The sequence below is a fragment of the Sciurus vulgaris genome, assembly GCF_902686455.1.
Source record: "Sciurus vulgaris genome assembly, chromosome: 11".
Taxonomy (NCBI): domain Eukaryota; kingdom Metazoa; phylum Chordata; class Mammalia; order Rodentia; family Sciuridae; genus Sciurus; species Sciurus vulgaris.
Window position 1 is genome coordinate 118546059 of NC_136472.1, and position 20984 is coordinate 118567042.

A 20984-nucleotide genomic window follows, 5' to 3' on the forward strand; every position below is an offset into this window, starting at 1 on the left:
GTATCCTCCGTGTCCACTCTAAAGAGGGCAGGTCCAAAGCCTTTAGCACCTGCAGCTCCCACCTGGCTGCCATTCTTATATTTTATGGGTCTCTCATGTCTATGTATCTCAAACCTGCTTCTAGCAGTTCATTCATCCAGGAGAAAGTGTCCTCAGTATTTTACACCACGGTGATTCCCATGTTGAATCCCCTGATATGCAGTCTGAGGAACAAGGATGTGAAGGCTGCGCTGATGAAACTTTTAAGAAGGAAGATATCTTCATAATGAATAAATATGCTCTTTATTAAGATATAGGTGTGTATTCATAATTGCGTTTTTTTCCTCAAATGTTTTACTTTTTTGTTCTTTTTTATTTTTTAAACATTTTTTATTTGTTCTAATTAGTTGTACCTAACAGTAGAATGCATTTATACATTTTGATAGATCATACATAAATGGAGTGTAATTTCTCATTTTTCTGACTGTACATATAGGATCACATTGGTCATGCGGTCATACATGTGCATGAGGTAATAATGTCTGTTTCCCTCTACTCTCCTTCCTACCCTCATACCCGTTCCGTCCCTTCACCCCCCCCCTACTGAATATAAAGTAATTTTACTCTTCCCTAACCCTCCCATTGTGAATTAGCATCTGCATATCAGAGAAAACATTTGGTCTTTGTTTTTTTTGGGGGTTTGGCATACTAAACTTAGCATGATATTCTCCAACTTCATTCATTTACCAGCAAATGCCATAATTTCACTCTTCTTTAAAGCTGAGTAATATTCCATTAAGATGTTTCACTTTTAATCATAGACACAGCTCCTACATTGAGTTTTACAAGAAAGCATGTCCTTCAATATGCATCCAGTGTTCAATGTAATATGGTATAAGAGCAACATTTAATATAATTCAAATGCTTTCACCTAAATGCCCTTATTACTTAAGTGCATCCTACAATATAACTAACTTGAGAAAAGTTGAAAATAGCTTAACACTTATAGTTTACTCAACTTTGCTCTTAAGTCATGAAACACTGCTGTGTTAAAAAGTGCTGAACCTTAAGTCTTCCAGATAATCCTGATTCCCACTCATAGAGTAAGCATAAGTCACAAACTTAGATTGCAAAAAATTGTTAAACTGAAGTTTTGTTTTTTATTTAAAGAAAGGTGACCAAGAGTCAGAGATCAGGATCATTCCCCATCCCCCACTTTCACTGGACATGCTAGATGTCCCTCCCATTCCTTTCATGCCTATAGAAGAATAGTTTCCACTGCTGTAGTAGCTGTGGTTCCTACTGCGTAGCTATCTAGGCAATGTTTCATTGAAAATCACTGGAGTTTTCCTTTAAACTTGGTTGTATCCACTCATGCTGCTCTGGCCACCATAGCCACTTCCATAACCACCACTCAGCTGCTGGTTCACTGGGTCAACATAACGAGATTGGTTTGACAAGCCCATGCCTCTCATCATTTGACTACCGTAAGCCCCACTGCTTGCTCCTGCTGTAGAATTCAAGAAGAGTTCTACATATCTGCGTTGCATATTTGCTTTGTCTTTTGATATAGCTGCCATGGCATCTTCGTGAGTTCCGAACTTGACATCTGCTTCATCAGTTACTCTGCCATCAGGACCGATCTCCATAGGTCCTCACACAGGGTTGAGTGGTGAAAAAAAATCATAAATATCATTCACAGTAGCTCCGTAAGGTAATCTCCACATGTGTACACAGTGGCCCCTTGTGCTAATTGGACCCTTTAAAAGTAATCTGAGCTGAGATGAAATTATCTGTATATTCAGATTGCTAAATATATGCACATGTAAGATGAGTAAGATATAAAAAAAAACAAGTATGAAAGTGAGAAGTAGCATATATTTTAAATGTAAAGTTTACTACCATTGTTGGAACTGCATATCAATTTGTATCCTTAGCTTCCTAAATCCGGGTGAAAAATTAAAAAAAAAAAACAAAAAAAAAAAAAAACAACAAAAAACCATGGTGTACTGCATAATCACCTAGGAGATGAACAACACCAGAGTGCAAAAAGACATTTTTTTCTTATAGAAATTTGTATGGAAAACATTGAGCACTATGATGAAAATCATCACAAACATTTTGTAGTAAATGTGGAAAAATTTTCTTGTTCATTTCTTATAAAGGGCTTGTAAAAGTCAATGATGCTATAAGGAAGTGGAATTCTATGATGAAGATTCAGCAAAGAATCAAGCTAGTATGATCTCATTGAGCATATCGGGTATCTGGTGATTCAAAGACCCAACTTAGCATATGTGGATGAGGAAATGATATTTATGGTCTCATATAAATAGTGTGATTTTTCTTCTTGATCAAAATATATGCTGATTTCACTGCATTCTGTTCATTTCTTTTGAGTTGCTGTTGTCTCTGCATGCTATAAACTATGTGTCTTTAATCTCCACCATAGGATGTTTTGACTTAAACATAATGAAAAAGTTTATGATCTTTAAGAATGAACTTGTCAACCTAAAAAAGAAGTTGAAATATACTGATTATAAGAAGAAAAAGTTCACATAGGCCAAAATTGAGAATGGGCACTGGGAAAAACACATTCTAAATTGCCCAGAATAAATGCTCTGAAATGATATACAAGTGGTCTGTTCGTAGAAATTAAAAAACAAAAATAAAAAACAAAAAGAAAGAATGCAGCAAACTATTTGTTAAATTGCATTGATTAAAAATAGCATAGGCCATCAATTGGTTGTCACTCTTTATAGATTCCAGATAAGAATCATGATAAGTAGAAACAAGACAAATTCCAAATTATTTATCACCCTAATCACATCGGTGTGTCTACAGGGAACGAATGTGACACCATTAAAGGTTAAAAGTAAGCAGATAATGAGGTTTTGGAGTAAGGAGGACATGACTTCTGTCCCATAAGCCATGTCTGCCAGACCCAATAAGAGTTTTCAGATTCACTTTTTAAAAATTTTATGTCTTTAAACTCTTCCATGATCAAAAAACATAATACAATGTATGAGCAATATGATACATTTATTATAGTAATTCATTTAATCAGATTACACTTATAAACACGGTGTGCCTGATACTGAGTGTTAGAATATTAGATCTCTCCTTAATTTTGGGGTTGTGGGAAGATTGGTAGATTATAAAGAAATAAATAAATGAACAAACATGATAATTCTAGACATAGACAAGAGCTTTGGAAAGAATGAGTCATATAATTTTCAAGGAACCAAAGGTTATAATCAATAGAGTTCTTTGAAGAAGGGACATTTGAGATGAACTCTAAGTGAAGAAAAAACTACGGTTGTGCCAAAACAGAATGGTGGCTGAAAGTCAAAAGTTCAAGATTAGAAGGAACTTTGTCCACATTGAAGAAAGAGAGAAGGCAGTATGACTGAGGCTTAGTGAAGAAGGGCGAGGAGCTTAAATCTTATTCTAAGTACCGCACCCAGAGAAGTCATTGGACTGTTTCAACAGAGAAGTCTAATCTGATAATCTTTGGTAATTGATTAGAAAGTAGATAGGTGTTTATGTAAGTGTATGTGTGAGGGGCAGATTGGGTAGGGAAAATGTGCTATTGGCCAGAGCAGAATTACAACACTCTTGAGGTCATTGAAATGTTCTTGATGAAGAATGATGTGATTTTAACTTACAGTGATAGATGAAAAACATGGATGGAATAAAGACACTATCTTTCCTTCTCCTGCCCCCTCCCTGCCATTTGCCTCTACACAATCCAAAGTTCCTCTATTATTCTCTTACCTCCCCCACCCCCGACTTATCAGAGGAAAAGTCGGCCTTTGGTTTTTTGGGATTGGCTTATTTCATTTAGCATGATATCCCCCAGCTCCATCCATTTATCTGCAAATGCCATAATATTATTCTTCTTTATGACTGAGTAATATTCCATTGTGTATATATACCACAATTTCTTTAACCATTCATCTATTGTAGGGCATCTGGGTTGGTTCCACAATCTAGGTATGTGAACTGAGCTGCTATAAACATTGATGTGGCTGCATTACTATGGTGTGCTGATTTTAAGTCCTTTGGGTATAAAATGAGGAGTGGGATGGGTCAAATGGTGGGTCTTACCCTATGTGCATATATGATTACATGATGGTGTGAATCAACATTGTGTACAACCATAGAAATGAAAAGTTGTATCCCATTCATGTGCAGTGAATCAAAATGCAGTATGTAAAAATAAAATAAAAAAAATAAAAAAGAAAAAGAAAAAATATTGTCTTTTGGAAGTAAATGCATCAAGCATTTAATATTCTTTTTCAAAATTGTAAACATGAATTATTTTTAATAAACATGAATTATTTTTATACAAATTAGTATAAAACAGATCAGTTATATCTTCAGTGTTTCATTTCAATTATAATGTGATAGTATTAAGGTGAAATTATTACTAAAAAAAGAATATTTGAAGCAATTATGCCTAAAAACTCCCCAAATTTGATGAAAGATATAAATCTACACATCCAAGAGACTCAATGAACTCCAAGTATGGCAAATATAAACAAAGTGATGCCAAGAAAAATTATAATCAACAAAAACCAAGAGACAAAGGGAGAATTTTGAATATAGCAAAAGAGAAGCAACTGGTTATATACAACCGATTCTCAATAAAATTAACAGTCAATTTCTCATTGGAAAACATGGGAACCAGAGGGTGTTGAAAAGACTGCCTATATATTTACAGAGCTGAGAGGAAAAAACAAACAAATAAAACTATCAACTTGCAATTTCTTATTTGACAAAATTGTCCTTTAAAAATGGAGGAGAAATTAAAGTATTTCTAGATAAACAAAATCTCAAGGAATCTGTTGCCAGGAGACCTTCCTAAAAGAAATGTTAAAGGGAGTCCTTTAGGGTGCCATGAAAAGACATGATCTTGAGTAGAAGTATAGTTGGGTCACATAGTAGTCCATTCCTAGTCTTTTGAAGAGTCTTCATACTGATTTCATAGTGTTTGTACTAATTTACAATCCCACCAACAGTGTAGAAGAATTCCTTTTCCCTCACATCTTTGCCAGAATTTATCATTACTTATATTCTTGATGACTGCCATTGTAATTGGAGTGAGATGGAATCTCAGTGTAGTTTTGATTTGTACTTTCCTGTTGGCTAAAGATGTGAACATTTTCTCAAGTATTTGTTTGCCATTTGAATTTATTATTCTGAAGAAATTAGTTCATTAGCCCATTTACTAACTGAGTTATTTGTTTTTTTTAAATGTTGAGTTGTTTTTAGTTCTTCTTCTATTCTACATATTCTCTGTCAGAAAAAAGCTGGCAAAGATTTTCTCCCATTCTGTAGGTTTTCTTTTCATACTCTTATTTTCTTTGCAGTGCAGAAGTGTTTTAATTTGATGCTTTTCTATTTACTAATTCTTGGTATTATTTCCTGAGATTTAGGATTTCTACTGAGAAAGTCAAATACATGCTACTCTTTGATATTTTTCCAAAAGAATGAAAGTGAGCATACTATAGCAATGTAAGCCTATCCATGTTTATAGCAGTGAAATTCACAATAGTCAAATAATGGAACCAGCCTAGAAATCCATCAACAAATCAACATGTAAAGAAAATGTGGCATATATGCACACAATGAAGTTTTATTCAACCATAAAAAGAAATGGAAAGTATGTCATTTTAAGGAAAATTGATTGAACTGAAGAGTATCATGTTAAGCAAAATAAACCAGACTTAGAAAGTCAAAGGTTTTATGTTCTCTCTCATGTGTGAAAACTAGAGAGAAAAAAATTTAAAAAGGACCTTTTGAAAATAGAAGAGTGATCAGTGGAGTTGAGATAGGTTAGATAGGTTATCGGGGGAGGGAGGAGTGGAGTAAAAGGAAGGTACTAGGAATTGAAATTCCAAATTATTAAAACCAAATTATGTTATCGACCCATCTTTTGATTCAGTTATCCCACCCCTTGGTTTATACCCAAAGGACTTAAAATTAGCATACTACAGTAATGCAGTCACATCAATGTTTATAGGAGCTCAATTCACAATAGCTAGATTGTGGAACAAAACTAGATGTCCTTCAACAGATGAATGGATAAAGAAACTGTTGTATATATACACAATGGAATATTATTCAGTCATAAAGAAGAATAATATTATGACATTTGCAAATAAATGGATGGAATTGGAGAATATCGTGCTAAGTAAAATAAGCCAATCCCCAAAATCCACAGGCCAAATGTTTTCCCTGATAAGTGTATGATGATATATAATGGTGGTGGGGGGTGAGAGAAGAATGGAGGAACTTTAGATTATGTAGAAGGAAATGAGGGGGGTTATGAAAAATCATGGAATGAGACAGACATTATTACTCTATGTACATGTATGATTACATGAATGATATGAATGTACATCATGTACAACCATGGAAATGAAAAGATGTACCCCATTTGTGTACAATGAATCAAAATGCAGTCTGTAAAAATAAAAAAAAATTTAAAAAGACACCTGAACTGCATACATTTTCTTAAAATCAATATACGTCAGGCATTCAGTAGAATTTGCATGTCTCTGAGGAATATTCCTAAGATATTAAAAAGTTTAAGGATTGTTTGTAGCATATAATTTACTTTATTAGCATGTATAAATATAATTAGCTATTTAAATTACCTTTAAAGTCTTTAGCAAGAATAACTGTGAGAAAACAATTAGGAGGGGTTGGGGGCATAGCTCAGAGACAGAATGCTTACTATGTGTGAGATCCTTGGTTTGATCCCTAGCACCAAAGGAAAAATAAAATCAGCACAGAATAACAGTCCTTCATCTGTTGAAGGACATCTAGTTTTGTTCCACAATCTAGCTATTGTGAATTGAGCTGCTATAAACATTGATGTGACTGCATTACTGTAGTATGTTGATTTTAAGTCCTTTGGGTATAAACCAAGGGGTGGGATAACTGAGTCAAAAGATGGGTCGATTCCAAGTTTTCTAAGGTGTATTTGAAATAGTTGGTTGGATGCTTACTTCTTTCTTTTTTGCATTTAAAATTAATCCATATAATAGTTTGGTATGGTTATATGAGAGAACATAAGAGAAAGATTTAAAAAAAAAAACAATGAATTTTGGAGACAGGTAACTAAAATTTTAATATTTGGGCCGTGATATGGTGATGAGGGAGAATGGCTGATTTGTCCTACAGGGACGGCTAACTTGGGTCATTGCCCCTCCATGCTCTTTTCCCTGGTGTGGTCCCCAGTGACACTTGGCTTAGGAGAGCACCGCAGGTTTGCCTGCCCCTTGCCTGGCATTTACCTCCTGCTGTTGTCAATAATCCCTTTGCACTAGAGCTCACCAACTTCAATTCCCTAACCCTTCTCAAGGACCTGATGGAAACTTTGCAGCTTTAAAATTTTGACTCAAATTGTTTGCATTATTGCTACAGGGATATTTTACATGGGAAGCTCCAGGTGAGTGACTACCAGCTATTTCACCTGTCTTAAGCATTATTTTATTCATTTGGAGTGTGAAATTACCATTTGGAAGAACACACTGGAATGTAGTTCTGGCTGTGCTACTAACTGACCTTGAGAACTCAGTGTGTTGTTGAACTTCTCTGGACCTTGGTTCTGAGCAACTTTATAATACAGACCACTTTTCCTGTTAAGATCTGTCCACTTTCAGGCTAAAGAATAAGATTAAAATTAGACTGTTTCCTCTCTAAATGGAAATACATGTTCATTTAAATAGTGATTCAACAAAAGGTTTAAACTTTATAGTTTTACTAATGAAGGATTATATCATAGTTTTAAATAATTACTTAAATCATTGTTAAAATTCAAGTCCCACACCCAGGAGGTACTAATGTATAGGTTTGATTTCCTGACTCCCTTGCTCAGAAATCCTACCTAAACTAGGGACTCCTTAATCTAACATTTAATTTTGAGAACACAATCTGTCCTTTGTCTACTTTTCCAATATTGACCCTTACCCACGTTTCTATTTACAAATGAACATTTTGATCTTACCCATACATATCCTTCACTGTCAAATCTCCACATATTTTCTTAATCTATCCCTTCCCTTTGAAATTCACCATCTTTTCCCACCCTATTTCTGACAATTAAATATTCTTTCCAAATCTCAAGATATAGTCATAAATATATTCCGATTTAAGATATTGTTACCAAGAATTCTTCTAAATAAAGAAGACGTCAGGCTAAATACTTTTTATAATTATTGGATTTCATGCTTAACCTAACCTTAAAGGATATTTTATACTTTTGAAAACTGCAAGGTAGGCATTAATAGTCACATTTTGCAGATTAGACTCAGAGCATCCTAACCCTAATCTTGGGTTCAATCCCTGGTACCAAATAAATAAGTTTATATAATATTGGTATCCATTTCCACTCTTTCCATAGACTGTGATTATTAGGTCTGGTTAGAGGACTGAATGAATGAATTGATGGGTTAAATTCTGAACTACATTTAATTGATACTTTCAGTAATTTTCTTTTTTAAAAATATTTTTATTTGTAGATGGATGCAGTATCTTTATTTTATTTATTTACTTATATGGTGCTGAGGATTGAACCCAGTGCCTCACATGTGCGAGGCAAGCACTCTACCACTGAGCCACAATCCCAGCCCATGATATTTTCAATAATTTTCTAATAAGTGCATTTGATTTGTGTGAGAGGTAAAGAAGCAAGTTCTACTAGGTGAGTGTATTGATACAAGGGTCGCAGAACAGGAACACAACCATATACTTTCTTTGTAGATAGCCACCAATGCCAGAGATTCTACTTCACTTATTCATTCATTTAGCACATATTTATTGATTTTTTATTATGTGTATTGTGCACTTAATATTCTTGTTTGAGCTGGTCACAGTGGTCCACACTTACAATCCCAGCAGTTCGGGAAATATCCCAATAGGAGGATTACAAGTTCAAAGCCAGCCTCAGCAATGACAAGGCATTAAGCAACTCAGTGAGACTATCTCTCTAAATAAAATACAAAATAGGGCTGGGGATGTGGCTCAGTGGTTGAGTGCCCCTAAGTCCAATTCTTGGTACCCCATACCCCATGCAAAAAAAGATTCTTGTTTGAAAAAATAAATAAGAGAGACTGCATTTAAGATATTATAGGGTGGTGAGATAGGCAAACACTCAATTATATGATTAAAAATTAAAGTATTTGAATTTCTTATCACATTATATAGAGATAATTTCTTTTGGAAAAAGACTAAGAATCAGAAGTCCTGGGTTCTAGATTAGAATACCACTAACTGACAGTGTTTCTGGAAGTGCTACTTACTTATCAAACTTCTCTCTTCTATTTTTAGTTGTAGATGGACATAACACCTTTATTTTATTTATTTTTATGTGGTGCTGAGGATCAAACCTGGTACCTCATATATGCTAGGCAAGTACTCTCCAACTGCTATAACCGCAGCCCCAAACTTCTCTTTTTTTTTTTTTTTTTTTTTTTTTTTTGCGGTGCTGGGGATTGAACCCAGGGCCTTGTGCTTGTGAGGCAGGCACTCTACCAACTGAGCTATCTCCCCAGCCCCCCGCAAACTTCTCTATTCTTAAACTAGTCCAGCCTGTAGAGGGGAACAATCAGAGCTGTACAGTTGAATAGATCACGGTGAAGAGAAGATGAAGGCTTCATTTTATTAATTACATTTTTAATTACACAAGTAATAGATGAATTCAGTTCAGCAAAAGTTAAATAATTGGAGATCGTGGAAATGAGAACTGCCTCAGTCCAGCCTCTCTCTGATGCTACCTGCCTCTGTAGATGTCCCCACTCTTGCAACAGTTGAGTCCTTCAGAAGACCTCTAAACATCTTCACAAGATATTACCTATACATTCTGTGCAATGCAAGGGATACAAAGCCATATGATAAATGTAGGATTAACACTGATATAATGGACTTCTGCAAATCAATAGGGACAGCAACCCCCCCCCAATACCTACGAAATACATGTACAAATAATTCACAGAAGTACCAATTAACAGTGAAAAGATGCTCAACTGAGAAAGCAGTCCAGAATGTGTAACTTATCTAAAACAATAATACATTGATTTTAAAATTAATTATTATTAAGACAAAAATTTTAAAAGGCTAATAACCAGCATTGAGAAAGTATGAGAAAAATGGTAACTTTCAAACATTGTGCAAATGTCAGTGGTGTCCTTTGGAAAGAAACTTGGCAGTTCCTACTCAAAATTTAGATAAGCATACTTTTTGACACAGCAGTTTCACTTTTAGATATCTAACAAATTCTAAGAGGTTCAGGCAATGATGAATAAAATAGGGTCAGTGCAACCTTATTTGTTAATGGACAAAATAAATAAATTCTCATCATCAAGGAAAAGTTAAAGAAAATTCTAGTAGATTATGGAAATTTTGTCAAACTAAGTACACAATATAGTCCTCTTGATCATGGCATATGATCTGTTAATGGGATGTTGAATTCTGTTTGCTAGTATTTTATTGAGAATTTTTGCCTCTCTGTTAATCAGAGATATTAGCTGTAGTGTCATTGTCTGGCTTCAGCATCAGAGTAATGCTGGTCTCATAGAAGAAGTTTGGAAATGTTCTCTCGCCTGTTTTTTGGAATAGTTTAGGAAGGCTTGATGTTAATTATTCTTTGAGTTTCAGGTTAATTCATCAGTGAAGCCATCTGTTTCTGGGGGTTTCATCATTAGGAGAGTTTTACTTTTGCATTCTCCTTGTTATTGATATGTTCAGTCTTTCTTTTTTGATTCGATTTTGAAGGTTGCATATTTTAGGAATTTATCCATTTCTTCTAAATCATTCATTTGCTTGGTATATGGTTATTCATAATAGTGCCTTATGATCTTTTTCATTTTTGAGACATCCATTGGAATGTTTCCTCCTTTGTTTCTGATTTTTTCCTCTGTTTTCTTAGTTTGATTTTGGTTATTCTTCCAAAAAAGTAACTCTTTAGTCATGTTAATTTCAGCATTTTACTTCAAGTATGGAAGTATGGAAGCAGTCTAAATGTCCATTAGTGGATAAATAGATAAAGTAAATGTGAGAGGTGTGTGTTTTTTTTTTTTTTTTTTTTGTGTGTGTGTGTGAGAGAGAGAGACAGAGGGGGAGAGAGAGAGAGAGAGAGAGAGAGAGAGAGAGAGAGAGAGAGAGAGAGAGAGAGAGAGAGAGAGAGAGAGAATATTATACATATATACAACAAAATATTCAACCTTAGAAAAGAAGAAAATTTTCCCATTTGTGACAACTTGGAGGAATCTGGAGGATATTACACTAAATGAAATAAGCCAGATGCAGAAAGATAAATTTTGTAAAGCTTACCTTTAATGTTGAATCTAAAAATGTCATAGTCATAGGAACAGATAAGAGTGCTGACCAGGGGCTGAGGAGTAGGATATGGGTAGGTGCTTATGGAGGTACACAGTTTCAGAAATGTAAATACATAGATTATGGAGAGCTAACGTACAACCACATGAATAGGGTTAACAATACCATATCATACAGTTAAAATTTGCTGGAATGGCAGATATAAAGTGCTCTAACCACATATCAAAAAATCATAAGGGCTTGAAGTGATGGATGGATTGAAGTGATGGATTTATTAGTTGGTTTGATTATGATCAATGCTTCACTGTGTGTGCCTCTTGCAAATTATTTTTTTACTGCTTAAATGTAAGCCTTATTATTCATTGTCAACTATACCTTTATAAAGTTGATAAATTAATTTATTGGAGAGAATTGAAACAAAAATATATATGTGGGCTTCATGATTTGCTTTTATTTAAAACATGACATTTGACTAAATCAATAAGTAAGTTTGTACAATTTTAGATTTTTCTTACATAGGTCTTAGACATACCTTGTAAGGTTAATTTCTGAGTATTCTTAGGGCATGTGGCACTATCTTGAAATGGTGAGTTTTAAATTTCAATGAATAGTCAAAGCTTCCTCTTGTTTCCTGTATGAATAGGAAAGTATACTTTGGGTTATGTTTCTGAAACTGATATTGGTACTCAAACTTTTTGGAGGAGCTTAATATTATAGACCCCTCTTTTATATTTTCCTAGGAACTTAGAGTTTCTCTGAGTTTTTCCAGAGTCATAAGAAAGGAAGCTTTCTCTTTTGCAAGATTGGTGTCCAATAGCACTGCTCATGATATTGATATTCTTCCTATGGTAAATGAAACAATACTTGATCAGAGTGGGCAGAGAAAATTATTTCAGAGAAGTTTGCAGATCCCTTGATGAACATGTCCACTTCCTTTAACAGGCTCACATCTGGGGTCACACCAAGCAGATGAATCCATCAAATCATTCCCACGTGACAGCATTTGTTCTACTGGGGCTCTCTCAGGTATGGGAGCTTCGGTTCCTCTTCGTCATTTTCTTCTCAGCTGTGTATCTTATGACTGTCACTGGAAATCTCCTCATTGTGGCCATAGTGACCTCTGATCCACGGCTGCACACAACCATGTATTTTCTCTTAGGCAATCTTTCTTTCTTGGACTTTTGCTACTCCTCTATCACAGCACCCAGGATGCTGGTTGACCTGCTCTCAGGAAATCCCACCATTTCCTTTTCTGCCTGCCTGACTCAGCTCTTCTTCTTCCACTTCATTGGAGGCATCAAGATCTTCCTGTTGACCGTCATGGCATATGACCGCTACGTGGCCATTTCCCAGCCCCTGCGTTACACACTCATTATGAATCAGACAGTGTGTGGACTTTTCATGGCAGCCTCCTGGGTGGGGGGCTTCATCCACTCCATTGTACAGGTTGCACTGACTATCCAGCTGCCATTCTGTGGGCCTGACAAGCTGGACAACTTTTATTGTGATGTGCCTCAGCTGATCAAATTGGCCTGCACTGACACCTTTGTCTTAGAGCTTCTCATGGTTTCTAACAATGGCTTGGTCACCCTGATGTGTTTTCTGGTGCTGCTAGGATCCTACACAGCCCTGCTAGTGATGCTCCGAAGCCACTCTCGGGATGACCGCGGCAAGGCTCTGTCCACCTGTGCCTCTCACATTGCTGTGGTGACCTTGATATTTGTGCCTTGCATCTACATCTATGCAAGGCCTTTTCGGACATTCCCTATGGACAAGGCAGTCTCTGTGCTGTACACAATGGTCACTCCCATGTTGAACCCTGCCATTTATACCTTGAGAAACAAAGAGGTGATTATGGCCATGAAGAAACTGTGGAGGAGGCAGAAGAATTTTATTGGTCCCCCAAAGCATTGACTCCCAGGTTAGCAGAGACAGTTCTGAGAATCTGAGAAATGCTTTGGTGTACCAACCTGCTTGAGAGAACACATAAAGTAGATGAAGCTCCTTTCCTCTTGCTTGTCTCTTGTTTAGAACCAATTTCTGGTGACATGACTTTTAGCCAATCTAAAATGTGGGATGTCATCTAGAGGAAAAGTCTCAAGCTCCATACAGAAGTACCATATGGTTCAGAGAGCACCTTTCCAGATGAGCCTGCTGTCCTTGCTAAGAAAGTTCCAGCTGCAGTATGTGTGGAGGTGATAAAGTTGGTGTCTTTCCTGATATCACTTCCTGGACACAAAACATATTTGAGGAGCTTGAAACACTTTTCATCTTCTTGGAGATAGGATGGGGTATTAATTTTTTCCTCATAGTTTCTCAAGGGTCATTGTTGTTGCCATCATCATTATAGTTATTGTCATAGTCTTCCTTTTCATCATCATCATCACTATCATCATCTAAATGGCATTTAGTAAGAGCTTACTATGTAAGGCATTATATCAAGTGATTTATATTTATCATTCATTTTAATTCTCTCAATATTCTTATGAGGGTCGGTATCATCCTCCTTTTAAAAGATGAGTCAATTGCAGGTTAGAGAATTTAATGACCCATGGAAGGCCACAGAACTTGTTTCTGGAATCCAAGGTAGGTCTACATAACTTTGAGGCCCAAATTATAGATAATATCTAAACTTCTTAGTGCTTCTAAAAGTTAATATTTCTTTGTGAATTTTAGACTCACATCAAGGATAGAATTGGAATTTTAAATTGAACTAGGTCAAGTGTGGTTGTGAGATTCAGGCAGATTGGATATTGGAATATGCAGGGGGTAATTTATGGAGAACTGGACACATGAAAAGTGTGGAATTGGGGAAGGAGGGCTAGAGAATCAAGGGAGAATTTTCTTGAGGGAACAAACATCCAGAAAACTTGTGTTGGTGAATAGTTTTTTCCCATACCCTTGCTCAAAAACTCACTCTTAAATTCAGCTACCTTTTAGGCTTTGCAGAACCACAGCTGACTGCTTTGATAGTATTTCATTCTCTAGTTCTTAACTAGAGAGTAGTCTCTATTTCAACTTAAGAAGTTATAGAAAATTGATTATGGACCTTTTTTCATCTTCTCTATCCCCTTTTCTAATATCTTATTCCCTTCTTGATTCAGATTGCTATATATGCTTTTACAAAGTTGTCAATCAAGTCTTACCTGAATTGTGAGGTCTATACCTTTTTATCCCCACACTCATACATAAAAATCTTTTAAAAAATATAGCAAAGCAAGGTTTTGCTTATTTAGCTTTTTGACTGATATAATCAATCAATCTGTGATACCCCCCATAGATGTGGGATGGGAAGAATGTGGCATTCAAGTTAATAAGTCTTAGCATTATGTCATTGTTCATCACTTATGTTTTAATAAGCCAGTATAAGCAAAGTTGCTTCCCACAATAACAGCCTGCTGAGAAGGAATGTTTAGATACAGGGATTAGAGCATGGGTCAGTCTCAGAATAGGAAAGGTCTAAGAGAAAAAGGAGTTGGGATATTTGAAGGATAGCAGATGACAGAGTAAACACTTCATCTGTTTAAAGAAAGTGCGCATTAGAGGAAAGGGAATTTTAGAGTCACAAGATCTAAGTCAGAATTCTCTTCCCATAAAATTTAGTTGAGTCAAATTCTTTTCCCTGTCCCATGAACTTGTAGTAGAACATATTTACTCCAGACAAAATCATATGTACAAATCAAATGTAATTTCTTGATTTTTAATAATTGATATTATTTTCTTTCCAAGGACTACTTGACTGGGCAATTGAGGAATATTAGGAACACCTAGTACATTTATTCTTATGTATCAAATCAAATCAAATAGTTCTTTTAAGTAGGTGATCATTTTCTTTACAAATAAAATAGTTTTTAGAATTCTGCCATCTGCCTTTGGCCTGAGCTGCCTTTTGGATTCACAACTGGACCTGAGAATAATTCTGTCTCTGTGCTGGCCCTGGATGCTAACACCTCTCACTGACAATGCTTGCAGTTGGGTTTCTCTGTTTTGTCAGGGTTGGGTGATGCTACAGTTCCAACAGGCTCATCTGAGCTTTGGTTTAGGTTACAGACCCACAATGAGTCTCTTGACTTTCTCCATCATTTCCTGGCCAAGCTTTTATTCTATAGGGCTCAATCATCTCACCCCTGTCACCATGACCTCCATGACACACACCCTGATGTGGTTCAGACTACATCCGTACCCTGCCTGGGGGCAGGTAGAGTATGTATTCCATCCACATCTCACAGAGACCCAGGCTGGCCCTTCCTTTTCTCACCATCCTGCTTCTCTTAGATGACTTTAACAGTACCACGTACCAGCTCATTTGGTGGACAGCCTGTGGGGTGAAGTCATTCCAGAAGTCTCTCTGTGGTGCAAGAAGAGGTCTCCTGATCTTGGTATTTTCCTCAGTGCAGCCCCAGAGGCAGCAAAGGAGCATCAGGAAGAACTCTAATCGTCCACTCCCCTGACCCTGTATTCCTTTATTTCCTTCTATCATTTCCTCTTTCTCTTCTTGTTTTACCAGGATCTTCTTTAGGTAGAAATGTATGTTCAGTAAGTTATTCAGGCTTTGACCCTTATGTGTTAAATTGACATTGAAAGGAAGTAGAAAATTCTTTCTCAGTCAAACAAACAAATTTCATGACTATTTTCTTGATATAAATATTGCAAGTCTCAAAAATTATCGATGTCTTCTTTGTTCCTGTTCTCTGTCTTTCTAGACTTTATGGTGAAATTTTTGAAGTACAAAGCTTAATGAATACATGATTTAAGGAGGCGATTTAAATGCTTTGGCTTATTGTGTAAACAATATTTTCCCTTTGGACTACCAAATAGTTCTTGTAGACTATACAATCAATGTGTCTGAAGAGAAGTTATGGAAAAGCACAGAGATTATTATAAATTTAACAAAATGACTTTAATTCAGTGTTAGTGCCTGTTTGAACTAAAAGGGTATTTAGCTCCTTTAGCTTGCAATGAAATTTAGGATGCTGAAGAATCTAAAGAGATTTATAATCTTTGAAAAGATAGCTTTTTAAAAAATATTCATATATTTATTATTGAACCAACCAAATCCAGTACAGAAATCATAGGATTTTAAAGGTGCTTGACAGAGCTTAGTTTGTCTGTTTATTCTTTCTTTATTCTGAAAGTGAAATCTCATTTTCCAAGATGATTTGATTTAATTCATACACCAAAAGTGGCAGTTCAATGTCCAAAAGGCTGTTACCTTCCTATTATTGTTCTTATAAAAATAATTACTTAGCCTCTTTCCAAAATAGATCACTATAGCTCAAGTGGACCGATGGGCAGTAGTAGTGATTAGAATTTAGGATAGTAGATAGTAGATGAATCTGGGAACAGGCTATCTGTCCATGCCCTGGCACATGCAACTTAAGAGCCAACTATGTTCAGAGTGTTATGGTTCTTCAATTAACTTGCTTTAGGTATGGTGAAATGTATAGTCTTTCTTGTAGTATTCAATAAAGTCTACTCACTGTGCCTCAATTTTTCATACTTAATATGTGTAGTGTCAGATTCCACATCTTTCTATCTCTCTCCTTATCCAGATATACTTTTATCTATTATTTATCTACCTACCTATCTTATATTTATGCATCCATATTACTACCAACATAATACTAATGATGGCACTTGCTATCAGAATCTAAGAGTGAAGTGTGTTTGAACAGACCTAGATATAATCTGTAGTCCTTTAAAAATTATATAAAATTATAGATTTCTAGAGCCAAATGTAATTTCTTTTATCTAACTCAGGGTTCCAGAAGTGAGTTTAAGTGTTCCATAAACAACTTGAAATGCTATGCTATGTTTTATGTCTCTATATAATTTTTTTTGGAGGAAAGAGGTTATGGATTTCTTGAAATTCTCAAAAAGATATATGATCCCCCCAATATTAAAAGATATGCTATTGAATTCTGTTATTTTACACATGGGGAAGCCAAGGAAAAACAAGAAAGAAAGGAATTTGTATACTTAAACGTAATGCTAGTGATGTACTTGTTACCATTATCTGTCTGTGAAGTGTGTTTTAAGAGACCTAGATATAATTTATAATTCCTTCAGATCATACAGAATCATAGATCCCTAGCATCAAAAACAATTTCTCTTATCTAATTTAGGGTTCTAGAGATGCACAGGGCAGGCAAGTGCATGGACCATTTTTACTAATTGGTGCTTCTTAAAACTTTAGCAACAGAGCTGCTTTGACTGGGTCTCGCTCACCTTTCCTTCTCCATGTCTTCCTTCTCTTTGCCTCATATGTGATCATAAAGTACTTTGAGTTTCCTGAATATACTTGGAGCATCTCTGAGTCTTTGAGGAAACACTGGTGGCTCCTTTCTTCATCTGGCTTATTTTTACCAGAATCAAAGAACCATTTATTATTGTAGACAGAACTGGATTTCTCAAAGCAGAGGTTCTGGTGAAATTATTTGTAGTCCCTGTTCTAGTACAGAGTGTTCACCTGGCTTCTTACCTCTAAACACTAAGTTGAATTTTTTATCTTTTAGCTTACCCTGATTGGCAATGTGATACATGGGACTGAAGCAGTGATAGGGGTTCTTCGGCATACATGTGGAAGAGAACCTGCATGGAGACCACACACTGATGCATGCTTTCACATTCGAATATTCCACCTCAGAGGGAATGTGTCTTAATCAGAATTCTGAAATTTGACCAATTGGATTTGCCTTCTCTGTGGGGATGTGGAGACACTAGGGGGACTATAGGCAGAATGATGAGACTTAATTCTTATATTTTATATTGCATATTCATTGAGACTCTTGTTTTCCTAGTTGAGAAAGGTGTAGTGTGTTGCCTAAGTATTTTAAAATTCTAACACATTAAAGATATTTCCAATATATATTTAATTTCCCAATTTAATTGGGATATTTACTTTGACCTGTGACCCACATGGTTTCCTGGAAGCAGTGGACCCGTACTGCCTCAGGGCATCTCTCAGCACCTGTTTCACCTTGTCATTGCGGAGGCTGAAGATAAATAGGTTCAGGAGAGGTGTGATGAAATAATTTAGGACGGAGACACCTTTGCTGAGCAGCGTGGATTGAGCCTCTGACAAATGGATGTAGAGAAAGATGGAGCTGCCATAGAAGATGACCACCACTGTAAGATGTGAAGCACAGGTGGAGAATGCTTTCCTTCTCTCAGCAGCTGTGGGGGCCCTGAGGACAGTGGCAAGGATAAAGGCATAGGAAACTGAGGTCAAGGCCAGTGAGCCCAGTAGCACCAATGAAGAGAGCAGGAAAGCCACCAGCTCCAGCAGGTGGGTGTCCCCACAAGAGAGCCTCAGCAAGGGCCAGCTGTCACAGAAAAAGCGGTCAATCCTGTTGGGGCCACAGAAAGGCAGGCTGGCCATGAGAATGGTGGGGCAAAGTACCCAGAGGAACCCAGCTAACCAGGAGGCCAGTACCAACTGGGAACAGACATAACCACTCATCAGAGTCTCATAGCGCAGAGGTCGGCAGATTGCCAGGTAATGATCCAGAGACATGACTGCTAAGAGGAAGAAGTCAATGGTGCCTAAGAGGAAGTAGAGATAGGACTGGATGATGCAGCTGACAAATGAGATGGTATGATCCCCCGTGAGGAGGATGTCAAACATCTTGGGAACCACAACAGACACCAGAGGCAGCTCTAGGAAGGATAGGTTCCACAGGAAGAAGTACATCTGTGTGTGTGTAGGCGGTGGTCCATCCAGGTGAGCACTATGATCAGCAGGTTGCCTGTGACTGTTACAATGTATGTCACCATCAACCCCAGAAACAACAAGATCTGCAGGATGTGGCTACTGGGGAAGCCCAGTAGGACAAATCCTGTTACCTGAGTCCAGTTTTTAGGGCTCATCTCCAGTCACCTACTCAGGAAATGAAACACAACTTATAAAATAGTTTATAGCTCTAATCATCATCTTATCAATAAATAAAATTGTATTGAGTACTTAATGCTCTCTTATATTCTGATAATGTATTGATTTATATTTCTAAGTGGTTTGCAAAAGCAAACCAATTATGATAGCAGGCCATTAGTAATAATAACATGGATGATTCTGAACACCAGTTATGTATGTGGAAATTTATGTGCAGTATCTCCTCTCCAGTCACCCTTAACATTAAATTTTATTATTCTCAAGTAATAGAAGGATGTTTAAAGAAGTTTAAGTGACTCTTCTATGAGCTAAAAGGGAGCAGTAGTAGAGACAGAGTTTCCCAGGCAGCCTCTGAGACTCCAACACACTTGTACTTAAGCAGAGAATCACATGCCTAGGTAGTGTGTCCTTGGAGGAATCTGCAGGAATAGAGGGATCAGAGAAAACCTTATAGAGGAAATGCTCCCATGAGCAAAGGTTTACTTATACCAAGACCTCTCTTAGTACTTAAGGTCCTAATGTGTCTTGGCTTAACATAAAATAACAACAATTTTTAAAAATTAGACTTTTGTGTCCTTGGAGATTTTATCTTCATTAATCAGCTGGGAAACCATATAGGATTGGACAGTACAAAGCTCCAATTCCATCCATAAGTGTTATTTTTCTCCTCCCAACCCTCATACTTTTGTCTGGAAGAAACCTCTTTCTGGTTTAAAATGTTCTAACCTCAAATGCAGCTCTTCTAACATTCAAGTTGCATAAAACAGGGAGAAAGAGGGAATGGTATCAAAGCAGATAGGATGTATCAACTTGTCTCCTCAATTTCTTGCCTTAATTTGGAGATATATTTATTTTGTCCTTGTGTTTTGGGTGGCTTGTGACATTCATCTAATGTTTTGAAGGATTGGGTTTCACAAGACATCTTGGTTCCAAGATACTTTTCTAAATACTCAGAATTGTGTAATTCTTGCCTATCAATTAGGGAAAATGTTATAAAATATTCTAATAGAAAAATAATGGAAGTTGTTATCAAATTGCTATTTGACAAGGAATGAAGTGTCAAGAGTTTAGACAAAGTTTAATCCAGGATCATCTATTAGTCCAGGCTACAAATGTTAAAGATGAGAACCAGACATTTTCTGATTGTGTCTGAAGCTACCTTAACAAAGAACATTGACGGAGGTTAGTAATCCTTCAAGGATGAAGGAGAGAGGACTCAGGGCAGGTTCTCTTGGTATCAGTTTTGGCAGAATCAAGTCCTGGGTCTTAATTAGCTAGCGAATTATAAAACTTCATTCTGCTGGAGACTGTATGTCTAAACTCAAAGAAATACCTTAGCAAAACTCAGAGAAGGATGCTAGAGCAGTATTGTAGGGTAACAATCACTTCAAATAAGGAACATGTGCTACTGTGGCTATTCTTTCTTTGTTAAATCTCTTAGCAACTACACAAGGCAGGCATTATTATCTCCATTCTACAGACAAGGAGTAAGTACTTACACTAGTCAGTAGTGGAATTATTGATTATAATTTTATTCTGAATTCAGAGCTTGCATTTTTAACCTAAAACCACTGTCTTATATGAGAGATATTTTCTGTAATACAAATAACTGTACAGTCACCCTGGAGCAGCAATAAAACAAATTTGATACCAAATTCTATCTGTTACCTTACTTCATTTGTCAACTGATGATAGGAATTCTGCACAGAGGAATTACTGAGCAGTTTGAAGATTTGATCCTGAAAAAGAGAAAACACCTTCCAGATCC

The 20984-nt window shown here is 36.4% G+C and overlaps 3 protein-coding genes and 1 pseudogene across 5 annotated transcripts in view; 2 read left to right on the forward strand and 2 right to left on the reverse strand.

Annotated features, from left to right (window-relative positions):
* LOC306640364 (olfactory receptor 8B3-like) overlaps nucleotides 1-20984 on the forward strand; it is a gene marked incomplete at both ends in the record, with an annotated part of 204322 nt that overhangs the window by 667 nt on the left and 182671 nt on the right. The gene's annotated exons all lie outside the window — the stretch shown is intronic.
* On the reverse strand, nucleotides 1140-11346 carry LOC306638587 (heterogeneous nuclear ribonucleoprotein H-like; annotated as a pseudogene). The gene is made up of 3 exons: nucleotides 11320-11346; nucleotides 1338-1739; nucleotides 1140-1289 (listed from the first exon to the last, which is right to left on the reverse strand). The product of its transcript is annotated as a heterogeneous nuclear ribonucleoprotein H-like (transcript).
* Nucleotides 12295-13239, forward strand: OR4D5 (olfactory receptor family 4 subfamily D member 5; the record flags this gene model as incomplete). The annotated part of the gene is made up of 1 exon (XM_079104522.1): nucleotides 12295-13239. The coding sequence occupies one exon, from the start codon at nucleotides 12295-12297 to the stop codon at nucleotides 13237-13239; it is 945 nt and encodes a 314-aa protein (XP_078960648.1).
* Nucleotides 13642-19194, reverse strand: OR6T1 (olfactory receptor family 6 subfamily T member 1; the record flags this gene model as incomplete). Its single annotated transcript, XM_079101791.1, is given in 3 exon segments — nucleotides 13642-13721; nucleotides 18244-19027; nucleotides 19030-19194. Coding segments are annotated over 3 exon segments (1029 nt in total).